Raw genomic sequence first — 17248 nt, 5'->3', positions numbered from 1 at the left:
GACGAATCACATAAAACTAATGGAGGAACATTTCTGGTACAATTTATTCTTACTGGGCGTATTTTACAATAAGGCATCAGAGTTACACACACATTATGACAAACACAGAGACAGACAGCAACCATTAATGCATTAGAACCAACAGGTGAGTGCTTTGCATTGCATGTATTCCTGCCTTTCTGTTTTTCTCGCTTTCTTACTTCCTTTTCCATCCCTCTCTCTCTGTCACTCCCTCCTTCACCCTCCCCTGCTGTCTATCTCCTCACCCTCACTGTGTGACCTGTCAATAATTGATGATTCTCACTGACTCAAAGGGTAGCAGGTCCGGGAGAAAATGTCTCACTCATTTCTTTATTTATTTACACGCCTATCTTTAAGCTCAGCCGGTCTGTGAAACTACCACAAGCGTCACTCGGGATCGATAGCGCGAAGCAGCGTGGAGCACCTGACCGTGTCCATCTTACAGTTAGCGGCGGCGGCTGCACCTGTGACCACGAGCGGGTTAATGCTGCCTGTCTGGCTGACAGCAGGACAGAGGCAGGAAAGGGAAGCTTAAATGAGTGAATGGCAGGGGGCAGAGGAGGAGGAAGAGGAGTGACAGAATGATAAAGTGAATTAATTCAACCTTAGCCAGCCCTGATTGACTCAGCACCAAACTGGCATGTACAAACATTCACAGTGACACCAAAGGCATGGAGAGAGAAAAGAGGAATGATATGTCCTACTCTAGAAAGAGAAGTTTCACTTTTGGGGCATATGGCAGGTAAGTAAAGACACTGTTAGTCTTAAATTAGGACTGGCATTGTCCTTGGAGCAGCGGCACAACCTGAACAAACGGCACTTTTTTTAGATTTAAGTCATCTTGTCTGTTTATGCAGAAGTTTCTGAAAAGCTCTTACTTCCTTGTTTACAGTGTGGATAGATTCACATGTGGGGATGAGACGGGGTGAGGCTTTATTTTCCTCTCTACTGCAGCTTTTTCGAGTTAACATGTTAACCTTTCCTGTATAATGTAAGGAGTTACTAACTGTGCTGTCTTGCTGTGTAAACCAACCTGTTGCTGCAGACCTGAATTCGTGCAGGACAAAAGTCTGGACACCCTGGATTCTCCTACCAGTGAGCGCAAGCCTTTCCGTTCTTCCAGCAGCAACCAGAAGGTGCACTTTCTCGCTTTAATTTTAATTCACTCTAAGGGATGAATATCCATGTTCTACATTTCTAGAAGTCCGTTTAGAGAAAGACTGAAATATGAGTCATGTTCCTCTTCCTCACCCGTGCTTCTGCTTTCCTTTCTCTCAACTTGAATTTCACTTTTTTATATATATATTAGGAATCAGAGCTGTTTGAAATCATTGAGAAGCTGCAGGTGAGTTACAGTGTCCATCATTTTGTGCAGTGTGTGCATCCATCAATGCCTGAGCAGCAGATGTTTGTAATCACTAAAGCTCTTGTCCATCAGGGCAGCAGGATCGATGAGCAACGATGTGAATTCCCCCTTCCTCTCAAGGTTTCTCTACTTGATAGTAATAATAAAAAAGTGACACAGGCTCTGTACTGATGATAACAGGTGTTTCCCCAAACAAACATCAGCCCAATCAGATTCTTCTTTTTTGTGTCTGTCAGTCTCCACTTTCTACAACTGGGAGAGAGCTGCCGCTTATCCTTCCTTCGAAACTGGGAGGCTATTGGATAGACCCCCCTCTGGACAGACTGGTAGATGTGAGTCCCACCTCTTCCCATTATGCCGTTGACCCAGAGAGCTATGACATCATGGAGAGAGACGGTGAGGCCAAAATCTATCACGAGTTCTTCCGCTCACGAGTAAGTAGACTTTAACTGTAAAATCTATAGGAATATTCTTTCTGCATTGATATTAATGTTTTAACCCTTTTGCCACGCAGTACCATCACTCTTTCACAGCAGTGGATCCAACTTTGGGCTCGCTGGTTCTCTCTGTGTGTTTGGAGGAAGAGGAGAATAGGCTCAGGGTGATTCTAAGGTGATCTTTGGCTATTTTGGCTTACTGTGAGACATTTTTTATTCTAAGCTACAATGCAGCCAAAAATGTTTAACAGAAAATTGTGCTTCTCCTTAAATGCCCCCTCAGCTCCAAAATGTCTTTCTCCTAGGGTTATTGTGTAAACTTTCAGATTCATATGCTGAAAGAGGAATGTTTATCTGACTTAAATCTGATGTGAAGGTGTCATGGGACAAGCAGAATTTCATTTTAGAAGTCAATCCTGGTTTAATATGCAACTTTTACAAGCATAACAAGGTCATTTAAAACTTCCCGTGTGCATGCTGTGCATCACAAAAGATCTTAAAGTATCTCTGAAAGGAATCTTTAAGGTTTCTTTGTTATAGTTTATATGTTTAATGTAGAGCGTGGTTGATCAATTATTACAAGAAACTGCATCACAGAAAAGGAGGCATAATGATTGTGCTTTATGTCTCACAGGATGAAGGAGTGTTCTCTGCATGGAGTCTTCTCTGTGTCTCTTTTCCCCACCCTGCCATCTGCAGTTGAATTAGCAAAGGTATCAAACTTCTTACTGTATCATACCTATATTTCTATTTGGCAAAATAGTAACCACAAATGATAAACTATTATTTCAAGTAAAAGCATTAATTGTGCACATTCTGTGTATTTAAAGTACTTAAAAGCTTACATATGTGTTTTATTATTTTTATGGATGCACTGACATCATAATAGCTAAACGATGAGCGGCTAAGGCTAACTACTTTATAGACTGTTTATTGCCTTACATTCTACACTGAAAAATAAAGTTTTTACTGGACTCTATGTTGTTCTGTGAAAAATTAAGCACACCCTTAATGCTTCCATAGGAATTAAGACAGTAAGATGCTAAAACAATCATCCGCAAGTCTGACTTCCTCCATAAAACCATAACTTCTGGCAGTTTTTAGGTGTGTGTGTTAACACAATGACACACTGTTCCAGTAATGGACATGCCAGCAAATTCACCCCAAGGTCAGATTGTGCATATGCTCGTAGAAAAAAAACCCAAGAGTTATATCTCAAACTCTGCAGCCCTCAGCTAGCACATCAACTGTTAAAGTTCATGACAGCACAATTAGATAATGACTGAACAAGTATGGTTCATTTGAAGCATTGCCAGGAGAAAGCCTCTTCTCTCTAAAATGAACATGACAGCATGACTTAGGTTTGCAAAGCTACGGCTGTGTAAATCACAAGATTTGTGGAACAATATCTTCTGGACCGATGAGACTAAAATGAAGGTATTTGATCACAGTGCACAGTCCAGTGTTTGGCAAAATCCAAACACAACATATTACCTAAAACACCTCATGCACACTGTTAAGCACAGTGGCGGTGGGGCAATAGTTTTGCTTGTTTTGCAGCTTCATGCAGTGATTAAGTTGACAATGAACCCCTCTGTATGTAAAGGAGAATCAAACAGGCGGCCATCTGTCTGGTTGGCCAGTTAAAGCTACTGCAGGGCCATGCAACAAGACAATCATTTCAAACTCAGCAGCAAACCTGCGACATAAAAAAAAGAATAAAGGTGTTTCAGTGGCCCAGTCCAAAGTCTAGATTTTAAACTATGGAATGCTGTGGTGGGAGTTAAAGAGAGCTGTGCGTAAAGGAATGTCTCCAAGCATCCAAGAACTGAAGCAATGAAGTGAGAGTCTGATAAAGTCATACAGAAACTTCAAATCTTCAAATCACATCAAGTTGCTGCTGCTAGTGTGGTTCTACGAGCTACTGAGCAGACAGCACTTTTTGCAGTACTGCAGATGGTGACTGTAGCACTTTTTAATCTTGCAGTTTTTCTAAAAGAGTAATATATATGTAAAAAAAAAAATGCAGCATAGTAAAAAGTATTGTTTCACTCTGAGAGGCAGCAGAAAACGGAGAAATAAACCAAAAGAAATGCTCAAGATACCCCAAAATCAAACCTCAGTACATGAATAAATGTTCTCACTTTCAAGCACCGAATACGTGACAAGCACTTATAATTATTCCTCACATTCTTTCTAGATGCTTTGTGACCGAGTGACTGCCTCAAAGTTTGACGTGGTCTGCTACCTGAAGGTAATATGCTCTGAAATGACTTGAAAAATTGACACATATTTCACATACGTCACAGGAGGAATGCCACAGGTGTCACCAAAAACAATAAGAATGGCTCAGTTAAACACAAACGGGTGTCCCAAACAGTGTGACAGTGAGCAGAAAGGTAATACAAAGAACCTGATGTGGTTTTTCTCCCTGTGCCTTTCCTACTGTGACATGTCAGCATGTTTTCTATGAAGCTCTTCGCTCTTCAACTCTCTCTTCTTCCTCTCTCAGGCTCCAGAACTTATAACCACATTTGATGAACACAGAGTTTCTCCTAATTTCAAGTTTGGTGTTTTGTGCCAAAAGGACAGGCAGGTAAGAACTGATGGTTTACTTCAAAATGCCATGCATTTTTATAAAAAATGGCTAAAATATGGCAGCATATCATAACCAATCCCTCTCAGAGAAATCCATTTCTCTGTAGCTCACTGAGGAAGACATACTGGGTAACAATGAGGAAAGTGAGGAGTTTAAAGAGTTCCTGTCTATTCTGGGAGAGACGGTTCAGCTGCAAGGATTCACGGGGTAAAGTATGCTGACAATGTGAAGAAGTGACACAAGAAATGTGGAAAATCACATGGTTTCTTCTCTCCTCGCTCTTTTTCTCAGCTTTAGAGGAGGACTGGATGTGTGTCATGGTCAGACAGGAAGTGAAGCAGTCTACACTTCCTTTCATGGGAGAGAAATCATGTTTCATGTCGCAACTAAACTGCCTTACACAGAGGGTGACCCACAGCAGGTCATTAATCACATCATCCTCAGTCTGTTTGTGCTGATGATTCACAGGAGAGTCTCTCTGAGGATATTATGTGTTGTTAAGTTTATGTGGGGAGGGACGAATCAACTTATTTTTAGACACTAACCAACATTTTTCTCATCACCCTGCACAGCTACAAAGAAAAAGGCACATCGGTAATGACATCGTAGCTTTGGTCTGCCAGGAGGGCCAAACCCCCTTTCTGTCTGATGTTATCAAGTCTCACTTCCTTCACTGTTTTATTGTCGTCCGGAGGATTCAGAGGCAAGAGGAAACAGGTGGAGCAGCATATCAAGTAAGTGGGCAAAATACATCCCCATCAATGCAAATTGAATAAATTCACCATATTTGTAAAGGAATATAGCAGCTGGGTGGCCCGGTGATGTAGTGGTTGTGTGGTAGTGCTGGTGTCTTACAGCATTAACACTGACATTTTTGCAAAGCCATTGTTGTTACTTATATGCTGCCATATAGATACAAATATCCATTCATCCATCCACCCTAACCAGAGAATTCCAGACCTCCCTCTCATCCAGAGGTACACTGAAGGGAGGTATCCAAATTAGATGCCTGGACCACCTCAGTGCGGAAGAACGGCAGCGCTGCTTTCAATCCGTCCTGAACGACTGAACGACTGGGCTATATTTGTTAGGAACTTTTGAACCTGACTGGGTCTTTCTAGGGAAATTTCTTCTTGTTGGGGAACCAGACAAAGAGCATTTTACACAACCCCGATGAAGAAAAAATCATCAGGTACCAGAATACTATGTACCTTGGGAGGAAGCTCAAAGGAGCTAGCCTGATGACCAGGCTTTATCCCACGGGGCCCACTCTGACACTCAGACACAGCCTGAACAGGCAACACGGGCTGGCTGACCACCTGCAGGAGGCACTGTAGAGTACAGGTTTAATGACTGCTGGGTGGCAGTCAGGGGCGAATGCCCTGGCAGTTTGAAAACCAGCTGATGAGACTAGCTGTTGATTCAAATATATCTGTGATAAACTGACATCATGCAACAATCTCTGCTAATCTCTGCCATTTTTGTCTTCTGCAGGTGTCTGTCACGGCAAGAGAAGATGTTCCTCCCTTTGGTCCAGTGCTTCCAGATCCCCCTGTCTTTACAGATGTAAGAAAAAACAGAGCTTCATCTGTCTCAGTATACTTTGTTTATGTGTTTATTTATTCTTTAATGCAACAGCTACAGCCAATTCATATTTTTTTAGGTATATTGTACTTTATTTGCTTTGTCAGTAATATTCATTTGATGTCCACTGCGATTTTCTCCCAGAAATGTCAGTGGACGTCAAATGTTTAATAGCTTTTGTTGCTTCATCTCTGGATGGCAGAGCTTGCTACAGAAATGAAATCTTCCTAATTTTTTTCCTACTTGCTTGGTACTGAGGGGCCCATTGCATGCTATGAAAAGATTTACATAATAATTTGAGGTCTCACAAGATATTTAGAAATAGGAGTCATGCTACGTAAGTTGAGAGTAAGTGGCCAAAAGATCTACAACAATTTGTGATGCATGAAAAAGGTAAGAAGAGTTCATCCTTGTGTCAACAATTCAGGCTGATTGAGCTGATAGGAAGGCAGCAGTAACTCAAATAACCACTAGTTCAAAACATGGAGGTCCAACCTGGCAGTGGCAAAGTGGCCCTAAAGTGTATACTTGCTGTCCAGACTAGGGCTCTAGTGGACAAACCTTCTTCAGTGGAGACATGTCAGTTCGACTCGTCACAGTGAGCACAGGTGTAAATAGTAATATGATGGCTGAAAGTGGTTTCAGAATTCTGGTATTTTGTGGTTCATTGCCACACTGTCATGGCTTATTGAGACACTAAAACAGAGCTTGTGTTACTAGTAACTCCTGCACCTTCCTTACAGGTCTAAATATGTGCTCTAAAAAGACACAGCTTAACATGTCAGTCTAACCTTTGTCTTGCCTTGCTTTGCTCCTTTGGACGTCATTGACCATTCAGACTGCTTGAATGCGAACACACCTTGATTTAATTAGTGAAAGGTTGCTTCTGCTCCACCTGCTCTCTGTGTCAGTCCTTTATTTAAGGGAGCTCAGTATTTACCAGTATAATCAGTGTGTGAAATATCTCACAAGGTTTGTCTTCCTTTGTCCTTCCTTTAGCATTCAAAGTTCAGAGAGTTTCTGCTGGCTAAACTCATTAACGCTGAGATATCCTGCTATAAGGCTGAGCAGTTCAGCAGACTGGAGGTAGATGGAGGAACACTTTTCCCTAATGCACTTCATTATTGAATATCTGTGTTTTTTATTCTTCTGACTTTGACCTCTGCCCTTTGCATTTTCCCCTCCTTCACTCATACAAAGCTCCGCACTCGTTCATCACTCCTGGAGAACTTGCAGGCTGAACTCTTCACCCGTTCCCAGTGCATGATGGGGGATCAATCACTGATTGCTGTCCCCACTTCAGAGGGCCTGCGGGGGCCATCTGAAGGAAGTGGGGGATTTATTGAAAACTTTAAGGTGAATGTTTGTATTTCTCTGAAATACTTGCATGTTTGAATTTACAATTTTAACTAAGCGTTCTTACCTCTGTCTCCTGTACCAGAGAGCCATCAGAGTGCGGAGCCATTCTTTTGAGAATCTGGGGGTCCCCAGGAAGAATGCTAGCAGCACATCGCAGAAGGCTAAGGTAAAAAAAAGAAAAAGAAAGAAAAAGCTTGCTGTGCAATGGAAACTGTTTGAATAAAGTCATAAGATTATTCATACTAAATGCACTGATGTTCTCCTCTACCTTCCTTGACAGACAGAGAAAGATGGAGATAGGTGAGACTCATAAAAATATTCTAAAAAATTAAAATGTTCAGTTGTGTATGAGCTGAGGAAGTAAAACAAATCACTTTTTGTTCTTTTTAGTGACAAATCTTCAGGACCTCTGCCTGCTCCCACTGACAGTTTGGGGGCAGCTGAACTCAAAGATCAAACAAGTCCTCAAGAGGAGATATAAAAGCAAAAATGTACTTGTAGATTTTAGACATGAATATAGACATTGCTGGCCTGTATGGTTAGACTTTAAAATCCTGGTGGATGACCTGTATGTAAATAGACTGTAAAAGTAAATAGTTCTGAATGCATAAAATATAATTATATGACTGTTATAGGAGTGATATTCTAGATTCATGAGAATCGTTAAATTTAAATGTTTTGACTTAAAACAGATGACAAGAGTTTAAATGATAAGACAATATCAGGTTTATGCCAGAGACTGAATTTGCAGGAAGGCAACACCATATAATGAATTAAATTAAAACTGAACATAAAATGTAGAAAATAAATGGTTTGTTTTAAAGACCAATAAAATGTACCGGTAATTTGAAAAATCAGTTAATATTGTCAGGTGTTGGCTGTGTGCAGGTCTGGAGGACCCACAGTGCAGACTCCGGAGACAAAACGTGAACTCAAAAACAGCTTTATTGCTCAACAGAAAAACCATACAAAACCTAAACTGGGAAAAATCCTTGGTTATTTTTGATGTCTTAAATATACAAATCAACCAACATAAAGCACAAATACAGCATCTGGATAGAACCAACCTTTTAAATATTGTAAAAAATTGATAAATTGATAAATTGACCACTCACACCAAATCGTCACTTGAGTGTGGTGGTTGTGGATAAAAGCAACACATGCACAATAAAAACTGTTTCTAAACTGATTTTAACAAAGTGTGGCAAGAACACTGGAATAACAATGAAATGAAGCAACAAAATAAAGGGACGTGCTGTTCTGTCCTGGAGTGATGATGCAGGTAAGGAGGCAGAAGGAGGTGAACTGTTACTGCATAATATATAAGATTGTTTGATTCGAATAAGATATGCAAGAGTCCGTCAAATAAAACTGCACTAAATAGGTCATCACTTAGTGTATGCACTCAGCCAGAAAGAAGAATATGTGATGAGAAGCAAGATTGGCAGTACAGGAAGTATTCAGATCTCTTACATATGCAGAAAATACTCATTTTTATGCATAAGTTAAAAAAAAAAAGTATTTCAGCTATAGTGCACTATATGGCATAACTATTACATGCTTATGCTTTAATTCAGTGATGTCAAACTCATTTTATATTCTGGGCCACATACAGCCCACTTTGATCTTGAGTGAGCTGGACCTGTGAAATTCCCCTTGCTGTCAGTGTAAAGAAGTTTAACTATATATTCAATCCATTATAAATCAGCATATAAGTAAAAAGTGCGTTTTCAACACTAAACCTCACTTCTTCTAAATAGTAAAGAAATGCTGCTGCAGTAAATGAACTGTCATCATGACTTTTCTGGCTTAAACTGCCAGTCTGTAAAGTTCTGTAATTAGATGTTTTTTTAATTATAAAAGACAAAGTTTATTCATAGCAAAAAAAAAAAAAAAAACCCGGACATTTTTATAGTAGATATATATTAGATAGTGGAAAACTGGCACTTTTCTGTCATTTATTAAATATCTATTACTTTATTCCTTTGTTGTCGCATGAATAGCTATGGAAGAGGTGTTTATCAGTAGGAAAAGGTGTAAAACTTGTGAAAATACAATAAAAAGTCAAAAATGTATGTCCTTCTTCAGATTTTCTAAAGCAGTACAATGGGCCGGTTTGGAGTATTTGCCAGGCCCCCGAGCCTTATGTTTCACACCCGTGCTTTGGCGCGTAAGTTTGTAATCGTCATGGTTGTCTTTAGGGTTATCAGAGAGTGAACTACTGCTCGAAGTCGGTAGGTGGCAGTAATGCACATGTAGGCTGTCTTGCCTGCTAAGCATTCAAGAAGAAGAAGCCCGTGCGGAAGGCTTTTGGCTGTTCTGTACCACCTGATTTGTAGCTTTTAGAGCAGGTAGGCGAAATCATTTCGGTCCCCCTTGTGGTCAGATACTGCTACTGAGCTTTTTCGTTATTTATCTAGCTCAGGCTAACTCCTGCTATCGTTTTTTAACTCCGTCTTTAACACCATTTAATATAGCATCGGTTGTAGCTAACTGTTAAAAACAACGAGTGGTTTCTGCTCGCGGTCTTTGCTGCGATTAGTTTTATTTCTGCTAAGCCCGAGCAGTAGTGATGGGCAGATGAAGCCCCATGAAGCACTGAAGCTTTTCATCCAATTGGTTCACCCCAACGCGAAGCTTCATGAAGCTTCATTTGCTCTAGCAGGACACCTACTGGACGTAAAAATAATAGCTGGCATGAATTTGAAGAGTGTGGCATTTTGCACACAGCCTGTAAATGTCAACAACAAAAGGAGTGTGTAAAACATGTATATTGTAGTGATGGCAGTATACTGTGTATATTTATAGTGGCAGTATGGGAAATGATTATTTGGAAATGCTTGAAATGGAAATGATCATTTACTGTGATTGGGGTGTGGACAGTAGTTGTGCTTTTGTAACGTTGAGGTATGGACAGCTACACACTGAGGCTTTGAGCCTCAGTCCTGCCTGTTCACATTTTATTCTGTAAAAACTAAATTTTCACTGCTTTTATGACCTTTTTAGTGGGGAGAACATAGCTAGGATTTAATGATTTAACAAATCTTTTGAATCCTTTGTCCTCCACAATGCTAAATGGCTGGGAGTCCTCAATCACCATGCTGACCAGGTCTTCATCTATTTGAGATTGTTCTCCTGAGGAAAGACAATAAAGATAAAGCACAAATATAAATATCACACACGTAACTTATAACAGTTGTATAATATTGTTATATCATTTAGTAACATTACTGCATCCTATATTATCATTGCATTTGATGGCTCACCTGGTCTTGCTCCACGATCAGTGTCCCCCTTATTCTCATGCAAAGCTCTGTAGTGCCTAAGCATGGATGAGGTGTTGCTGTTATATCCCAGCTCCCTGGCACATAGCAAACACTTCACCTTGTACAAAAGTCAAGACAGCTCAACATAAATTGTATTGCACCATCGGTATCATGAAAATACATCTTCTGTAGAAATTTACATACCTTGTTGGGAGGAATAAGATCAAAATGTTCCCACACAGGGGAGGACATCCTCCTCTTCTTAGCTGGCTCCATTCTCTCCTGACTTTCCTCACTCTCATAAACCTCCATACGGTCTCCAAACTCTCACTAACCGCAACTCTCCATCAAACACCCACATTTTTGAATGAAGTCTGAGGGGTTTATATCGCTGTCATATCTCGCGGCAAAGTTCGAACCACTTGGACGATCTGATTTCCTCGTGTCAGCATTGTTCCCACATCATCATAATTAATGTTGTTCCAGGTTCAACATTGCAAGTGACCAATCACCTTCTTGTGACGTCATTCCTTTGCGACTTCGAAATACCCGCCTTCGAGTATTTCGAAATACAAGTGAAGAAGCGAAAAACCGCCGCCTGTCCGCCGAATTTGAAGTCAATTTAGGATACTTTCCTTTAATAAACGGTAAGCATTATACATATGTTCCTCACTTGGCTTGCTGTTTGTTTGCTAGCGATAGGCTACTTGACAACAGCATTAGCTAACCAGTGTTCTCTAGACCAGCGTTCCCCAACTTTTTGGGTGTTTCGTGGCCCGGGGGTTGGGTCAGGCAAAATTGCAGTAGCTTCCCTGATCATTTTACAAACATAAGTGAAGAGAATCTGGACTAAAAGGCCTAGACTTATGGTTGTGTGCTGAATCTATGACTCAAACTATCACCTGGAAACATAATTAATTGGTCCATAGCTGTGAAACTGGACATGAGTTCTTGATTCTATGGAGATTAACAGTAATCCAGAAATTTACAAATTTGTCCTGGTACATCGCGTAAATGTTGTCCCTGGGACATCGCGTAAATGTTGTCCCTGGGACATCGCGTAAATGTTGTCCCTGGGACATCGCGTAAATGTTGTCCCTGGGACATCGTGTAAATGTTGTCCCTGGGACATCGTGTAAATGTTGTCCCTGGGACATCGTGTAATTGTTGTCCCTGGGACATCGTGTAAATGTTGACCCAGGGACATCGTGTAGATGTTGTCCCTGGGACATCGTGTAAATGTTGTCCCTGGGACATCGTGTGATAGCTTGTAAATAATGGAATGAAAATTATTGATTGTTATTAACTTGTGAAAAAGAAGTGTAACAAATCCACATGTTATGTTCTTACACCCTTACAGAAACTGTGACTCCTTCACAATGTCAGGTAAATGTCAACTCATGTTGAATAATCAACCAATCAAGCCTTTTATTATCACATGCAATGTTACACGTACAACTGCAATGAAAATTTCACCCCCTTCTGACCATACATATATTGCTTAAACATCACATTGGGAAGACAGGTCGGAAACAGTTAGGAAGGTCAGAAAACAATTTAATTAATAGATGAGGGGAGAGGAGGAGAAAAAAGAACTACAACCAGACAAAGCTCCTAGAAGACTGAAATGGATGATGGTTGCAGCATGCAAAAAGAAAATGATATCTGTTGACTACAGCATATGCTTTCTCACAGATTACCTTGTGGGAGTAGCTGGACCAAACTCTATTGGTATTTCAAGTTTGAAATCCCTGTTTGACCAGACTAACATTTCAGATGAGGTACCTCTTGACATAAAAATCCTTTTATGTTGTCATAAAACTAATGTTAAATTCTGCTTTAAATACACTTTATTGTACAATTTACTTAATGAATCGTATTCCTTAGTTCTGTTTTTATTTATATGTATTTATTTATTTGTTTTATAAGGTAATAGATGGCCTAATCTATTTGCAGTGTGAGGTATGTTGAAAAGCTTGTTTGATCATAATGACATAGCATGTTTACGTTTTTTGTAATGTATTTGAAAACATGTATTTATGTTATTTTTATAGAATTCCCCTCACATTTATCCAATACCAAGCCAAATCACTGGAAAAATTTTGGATGGGTCCACAAGAGCACAAAGTGCATACTTTTTGAAGGTATGACTTGGACTGTGGTAACTATGTTCTTATCACAAAGGGTTTATAAGTTGCCACTATAAACAAACAGCATTTTCCAAAATTGAAGCCTTGTCTGAAGAACCTGAAAAATACCTTTCTGAAACCTTTTCTGTGTAAAGACTTGTTCAAAAGCAATGCACACAGATTAAAACATTTCTGTCTTGGCCAACTGATAAAGAACACCAAAAATTGAGTGGTGCGTGTTGAGTCTGTGGTCTTGATTTGTTTTGTACACACTATAGAAATTAATTAATGTAAACCAAAAATGACACTTTCTATATGTTTGTGTATCTGCAGAATTAATTACAAGTCTCACCTGACAAGCTTTTGCAGTTTTGCAGTGTCATTCTTGACAGAAAAACATACTTGTCACATTATTTTTATTTCCAGAAAAACATCTTTCAGATGTATGAGAAATTGATTGGAGCCTGTCTGGAAAACGGCAGCCACTGGACCTTGTTTGTAAGTTGCACAGATTTTGCACTCTCTCTAGTGCATGATACTTTTCAGTGTCCCTCATTAGGAAAGCTCAAGGCCCAAGCCTACCATATCCATCTTTTTACAAAACAGTTTTGTGACATACCCAAGAGGACCATAGTCTATATGAATTCATTTGGCGAGTCGGAGGTCAGAAAAAGTGCGGTGTTGAAAAACTGGAGGTAATTAATTAACATATTTAACATAACATATTTAATTTAATTGAAATCATTACCGAACGTGGTTATTGATTTCTCTATATGCTTTTTATTTGTAATAACTGCGATCTCTCAGCTCATTTGCTTCAGCAAGAGGCTGCGCTGGAGAGTGGACCTTGTCACATGTGAGCCACCCACATCAACAGGATGGGAACTCATGTGGAGTGCATGTCATAATGGTACTGAAAACTATAGCTTTAACCTATATAAGTAATGTTTACATTTTTGCCTATTCAGTTTTTAAAGCCTTAGAGGCAGGATGGTAAAATCTCAATTTTTTTTGTAGATTGAACCATTTCAGCAGTAATGCTTCGCTTTGGTTGCTTTGTTTTTTTTTCTCGGGGGGGGGGTTAAAAACAAACAAACATTTCTTTGTTAATCTAATTCTTTTTGTTCTTTCTTTTTTTTTTTTTTCTTCTTCGTCAATTATTAGTTTGCCCAATCTCTCATTGACGGTAAAACACAAGTGGAGGAGTACAACACTGAAATCACAAAGCTCAGGTCCCGACTTTGCCACTACTTATTTTCCTCAATAGGTAAAGATAAAATTAGCTGCCTTCTTTTTCTCTAACATTGGAAAATGTAACTTGTACTTAAACAAATTATATTTTGCAGATCGAACTAGGAAGTGCAGTCAGTGCTGGTGTGTGATTGCAGCCAAAGACCGGGTACACTATGACATGTCCTTAGCCATATAGATTGTTTATTTAATGGACTTTGTTCATTTGCTTTTTGTTTGTTTATTTCTTCTTCTTCTTTTTTTTTTAATTCACAGGTGCAGTGCCAGAAATGTGGTGCATACAAGCACATGCGTTGTTCAAAGTCTGTTTGTGGCATCTGTATCTTCTGTGAGAGTAAGTCACAATATAACTAAACAATGTCCAAAAATGTTTAAAGTGAAAAAAAATTCGTAATTTTGCCTTTGCACACCCGGACTAATTAAAGTGGACGTTTCAAGATCCAGTTTTTACACAAAACTATTTTAGACATAACTGTGTCGTATTGTGGGGATTTCTCTTCACAATTAAATTGATATAGTGCTGTTTATATCATTCTTCTTTATGTAACAGCACAGTGCAGCACAGCAGAGGGAAAGGAGTTGTGCAGCATAGTGGGTGGCTCTACAGGAGGAGCAATAGAAGTAGCCAGTGAAGAATGTCATCAGGGAAAGCATCAGGCAGCGAATGACAAAGGAAAAGTTCCTAAGGGAGAGAACATCTGCAACAAATCGACAAGTAACAGTGAGATAGGAAGACTGACAGTCAGAGATGAAGGTACACAGACTGAAAGAGATGAAGGTACACAGACTGAAGACAACGAAAAAGAAGCAGAAGTATACGGCACAAGTCTGAGTACAGATAATGCTGCTGCTGATGATGTTGACAGGATCGATGCAGATACAGAATTCCAAACTGATTCAGAAGGAACTAGTACAGTTTACAGAGTGCATGGTCGCTTATCTGTACCAAGCTCAAAAAAGAAAACCTACACAATAACAGAAGACGAGATCAAGCGCAGAATCAACGCAGAGAACATGTCAGTTCATGTTTTCAGAGGTTTGATTGGGGTAGGTATACATTTCGTGATTTTGATGTCACCTGAAATAAATCCGGGTTACTCGTATCAATGAAGTGACAATGTGGCTGGAAATTGTGCATTTGCTGCAACATATACACAATTACACCATGTAAACAAAAGCATTTAACTTTGTGCGCGTGTGTGTGTCTCTCTCTGCTCTTTTGGTGTTTGCACTTTTTCTTTTTTAGGGCCGTAAAGCCAAACTGCCCGCAATGATTCTTGACAGGCCTAAGAAGGCCAAAACTAAAGTAACAGTGTTTAGTGTTCTGAGTGAAGAGGAGGCTGGGGAGCTAGCCCTCGGGTTTGCCGGAAGATTGGCCTGCGATGTCACAACAGACATGGTCTGTAAAGGCATCGACCATTCAAGTGCTGATATGACAAAGTAAGTTAGTAAAACAATATGAAAGTTGTATCTTTTTTGGTATTATTTGTCATTTCCCCGTATTTGGGTTATTGGTGTAACATTGTTAATCTTACTTTCTAATAACAGACAGACTCTTCTCAAAATCCAACACAATCTTAAACATGAGCTGACTGATTCCTCAACCTTCAGTTTGCTGACACACACCTTTGGCCCCGCTGCACTGGATTCTGTCATTTCATTCCTGTGTGAAAAACTTGATCTTGTCTCTTAAATAATGAAACCTTTTGTGACTTTTGTTTGTTCTGTAAATCAGAATCTTGAAAATTGTTCATTGTTGTTCTAAGTTTGTGTTAACTATTTGGCAAAAATGATTGGTTCCTAATCCAAACAGCATAATGACTGTTCTAACACATATCTTAAAAATGCTACAAAGAAAGAAAATTATCACATATGTTTCAATGTGAATGTAATTGTGTCACACTCGGTTTGTAGTAGCTTTCCTGTTTTATTTTGAGTTTTGGTATGTTTACACTGTTATTTTTATTTCCCGTGTGTTCGTCTTCCCTTATTAGTTTTACTGTATTTAATTAGTCTGATTTAATAACTTATAATTATTTACTTTCCAGTGTGTATATATGCTCCTCGTTTGGATTATTGTTTGTTTGAGTTCTGCCTGTCTTTTCTATTAAAGATTTGGACTTTTGGACTATTAGTGGACCTCGTAGGTTTTTATTCTGTTCAATTGGTAATTGACTGGGTTTAATTTAGTGGCCTGGAAAACAGGCCGGAGGGGTCTGGTCATTTTAACCCCCTAAGACCCGAAATCTTCCATGGCATGCATTTTTAATTTCTCTTTGATATTTGGGCCGATTGGAACCAGATGAATGTAAAAAGAAAGAATTACCAGGTTTTGTTTTTTTTACCTAATTTTTGTTTCTGAGAAAAATGAGAGCCACATATGAGGACATTAATTTGAAATTTCGATAGAACAGTTGCAGTATAATGTCCTCATAACTGTATATCAGGCACTTGTTGATCAAGATTTAGTATTTTGGTCTAAATAACCCAAAATGTGATGTCCACATGTGTGGACGCCAGGCTGGAGTAAAGTGTTAGAGCTATTTATACCTATGTAAACTTTTATACACTGGTTTTTACCTGTCTTGTTTCAGAAAGGTTTAAAAGGGTAATGTCCACAGTTTATTTGTTTATTTATTTGTTTGAATTCAACATATTTTATTAAAGTAATTGAGCTTGAACACAGAAAAAACTGAATCAAATAATCATAAAATCAAATCACTTGCACTATACTGAAGTCTAATCTACTCTGAGCTAATGCCGGTTTCCAACACTAATGATCGGGTGAAGGAGAGAGATGAGGGTGTGCACGGCCACTGGTGCTCTTATCCCTGTTCTTTGTGATACAATCCAACAGGAAAGCAGTCAAACCCTTGGACATTAGCCAAGTTAACGTTCACAAATATATACACACAGAGGAACTCTGAGCCCCAATGTCAGCATTAGCACAAACATGCCACTTCATACCAAATCTCAGTGTGAGGTCAGGTGTTAGTCTCATTCCATTATTCTGGCTATATTTTCTTACTCATTACTATTAAACTTATACTTAAGACTAACTATTAACAAAATCACACCCCAATAACTCTGTTATTACACTTTGTATTTAATCATAAAAAGGCTGGATGTTGAAACCTTTTACTTCTATTTTGTATGAGCCAGGATTCTCAACAGCTGATAGTGACAGGTATCGTTTTATGGAGTAAAAAACTTAAGAGCACATATTTTATAAATAA

General features: G+C 39.2%; 3 protein-coding genes across 4 annotated transcripts; 2 read left to right on the top strand and 1 right to left on the bottom strand.

The window, feature by feature from the left end:
• The first annotated feature begins 331 nt into the window (after positions 1-331).
• rap1gapl (RAP1 GTPase activating protein-like) lies at positions 332-9464 on the top strand. Of its 2 annotated transcripts, XM_085471593.1 has the most exons (19): positions 332-763; positions 914-946; positions 1067-1157; positions 1331-1366; positions 1460-1507; positions 1624-1821; positions 1902-1999; positions 2459-2537; positions 4025-4078; positions 4337-4420; positions 4530-4630; positions 4715-4844; positions 4996-5157; positions 5918-5989; positions 7007-7093; positions 7208-7363; positions 7449-7532; positions 7647-7666; positions 7757-9464. In XM_085471593.1, the coding sequence occupies exons 1-19, from the start codon at positions 693-695 to the stop codon at positions 7845-7847; spliced, it is 1695 nt and encodes a 564-aa protein (XP_085327719.1). In that variant the 5' UTR covers positions 332-692; the 3' UTR covers positions 7848-9464. The 2 variants fall into 2 exon arrangements, with proteins under 2 accessions (XP_085327719.1, XP_085327718.1); XM_085471592.1 differs by having other exon boundaries at positions 1331-1507.
• An 848-nt stretch (positions 9465-10312) lies between these two features.
• LOC146698788 (uncharacterized) lies at positions 10313-11559 on the bottom strand. Its single transcript, XM_085471594.1, has 3 exons — positions 10837-11559; positions 10633-10750; positions 10313-10501 (listed from the first exon to the last, which is right to left on the bottom strand). Exons 1-3 carry the CDS (start codon positions 10942-10944, stop codon positions 10341-10343), a joined length of 387 nt encoding a protein of 128 aa, XP_085327720.1. The 5' UTR covers positions 10945-11559; the 3' UTR covers positions 10313-10340.
• LOC146698787 (uncharacterized) lies at positions 11232-16146 on the top strand. The gene is made up of 13 exons (XM_085471595.1): positions 11232-11279; positions 11993-12413; positions 12562-12594; positions 12687-12776; positions 13188-13259; positions 13368-13456; positions 13569-13671; positions 13926-14028; positions 14108-14160; positions 14268-14346; positions 14563-15059; positions 15259-15452; positions 15561-16146. Exons 2-13 carry the CDS (start codon positions 12201-12203, stop codon positions 15703-15705), a joined length of 1671 nt encoding a protein of 556 aa, XP_085327721.1. The 5' UTR covers positions 11232-11279; positions 11993-12200; the 3' UTR covers positions 15706-16146.
• Positions 16147-17248: the final 1102 nt, after the last annotated feature.

Source organism: Copadichromis virginalis, linkage group LG11 (genome assembly GCF_057382275.1).
Source record: "Copadichromis virginalis isolate Kocher_CV1m ecotype Utaka linkage group LG11, C_Virginalis_male_GT1.1, whole genome shotgun sequence".
Lineage (NCBI taxonomy): Eukaryota > Metazoa > Chordata > Actinopteri > Cichliformes > Cichlidae > Copadichromis > Copadichromis virginalis.
Note: the sequence above shows the minus strand (reverse complement) of the source record. Positions and strands in the feature narration are given on the sequence as shown.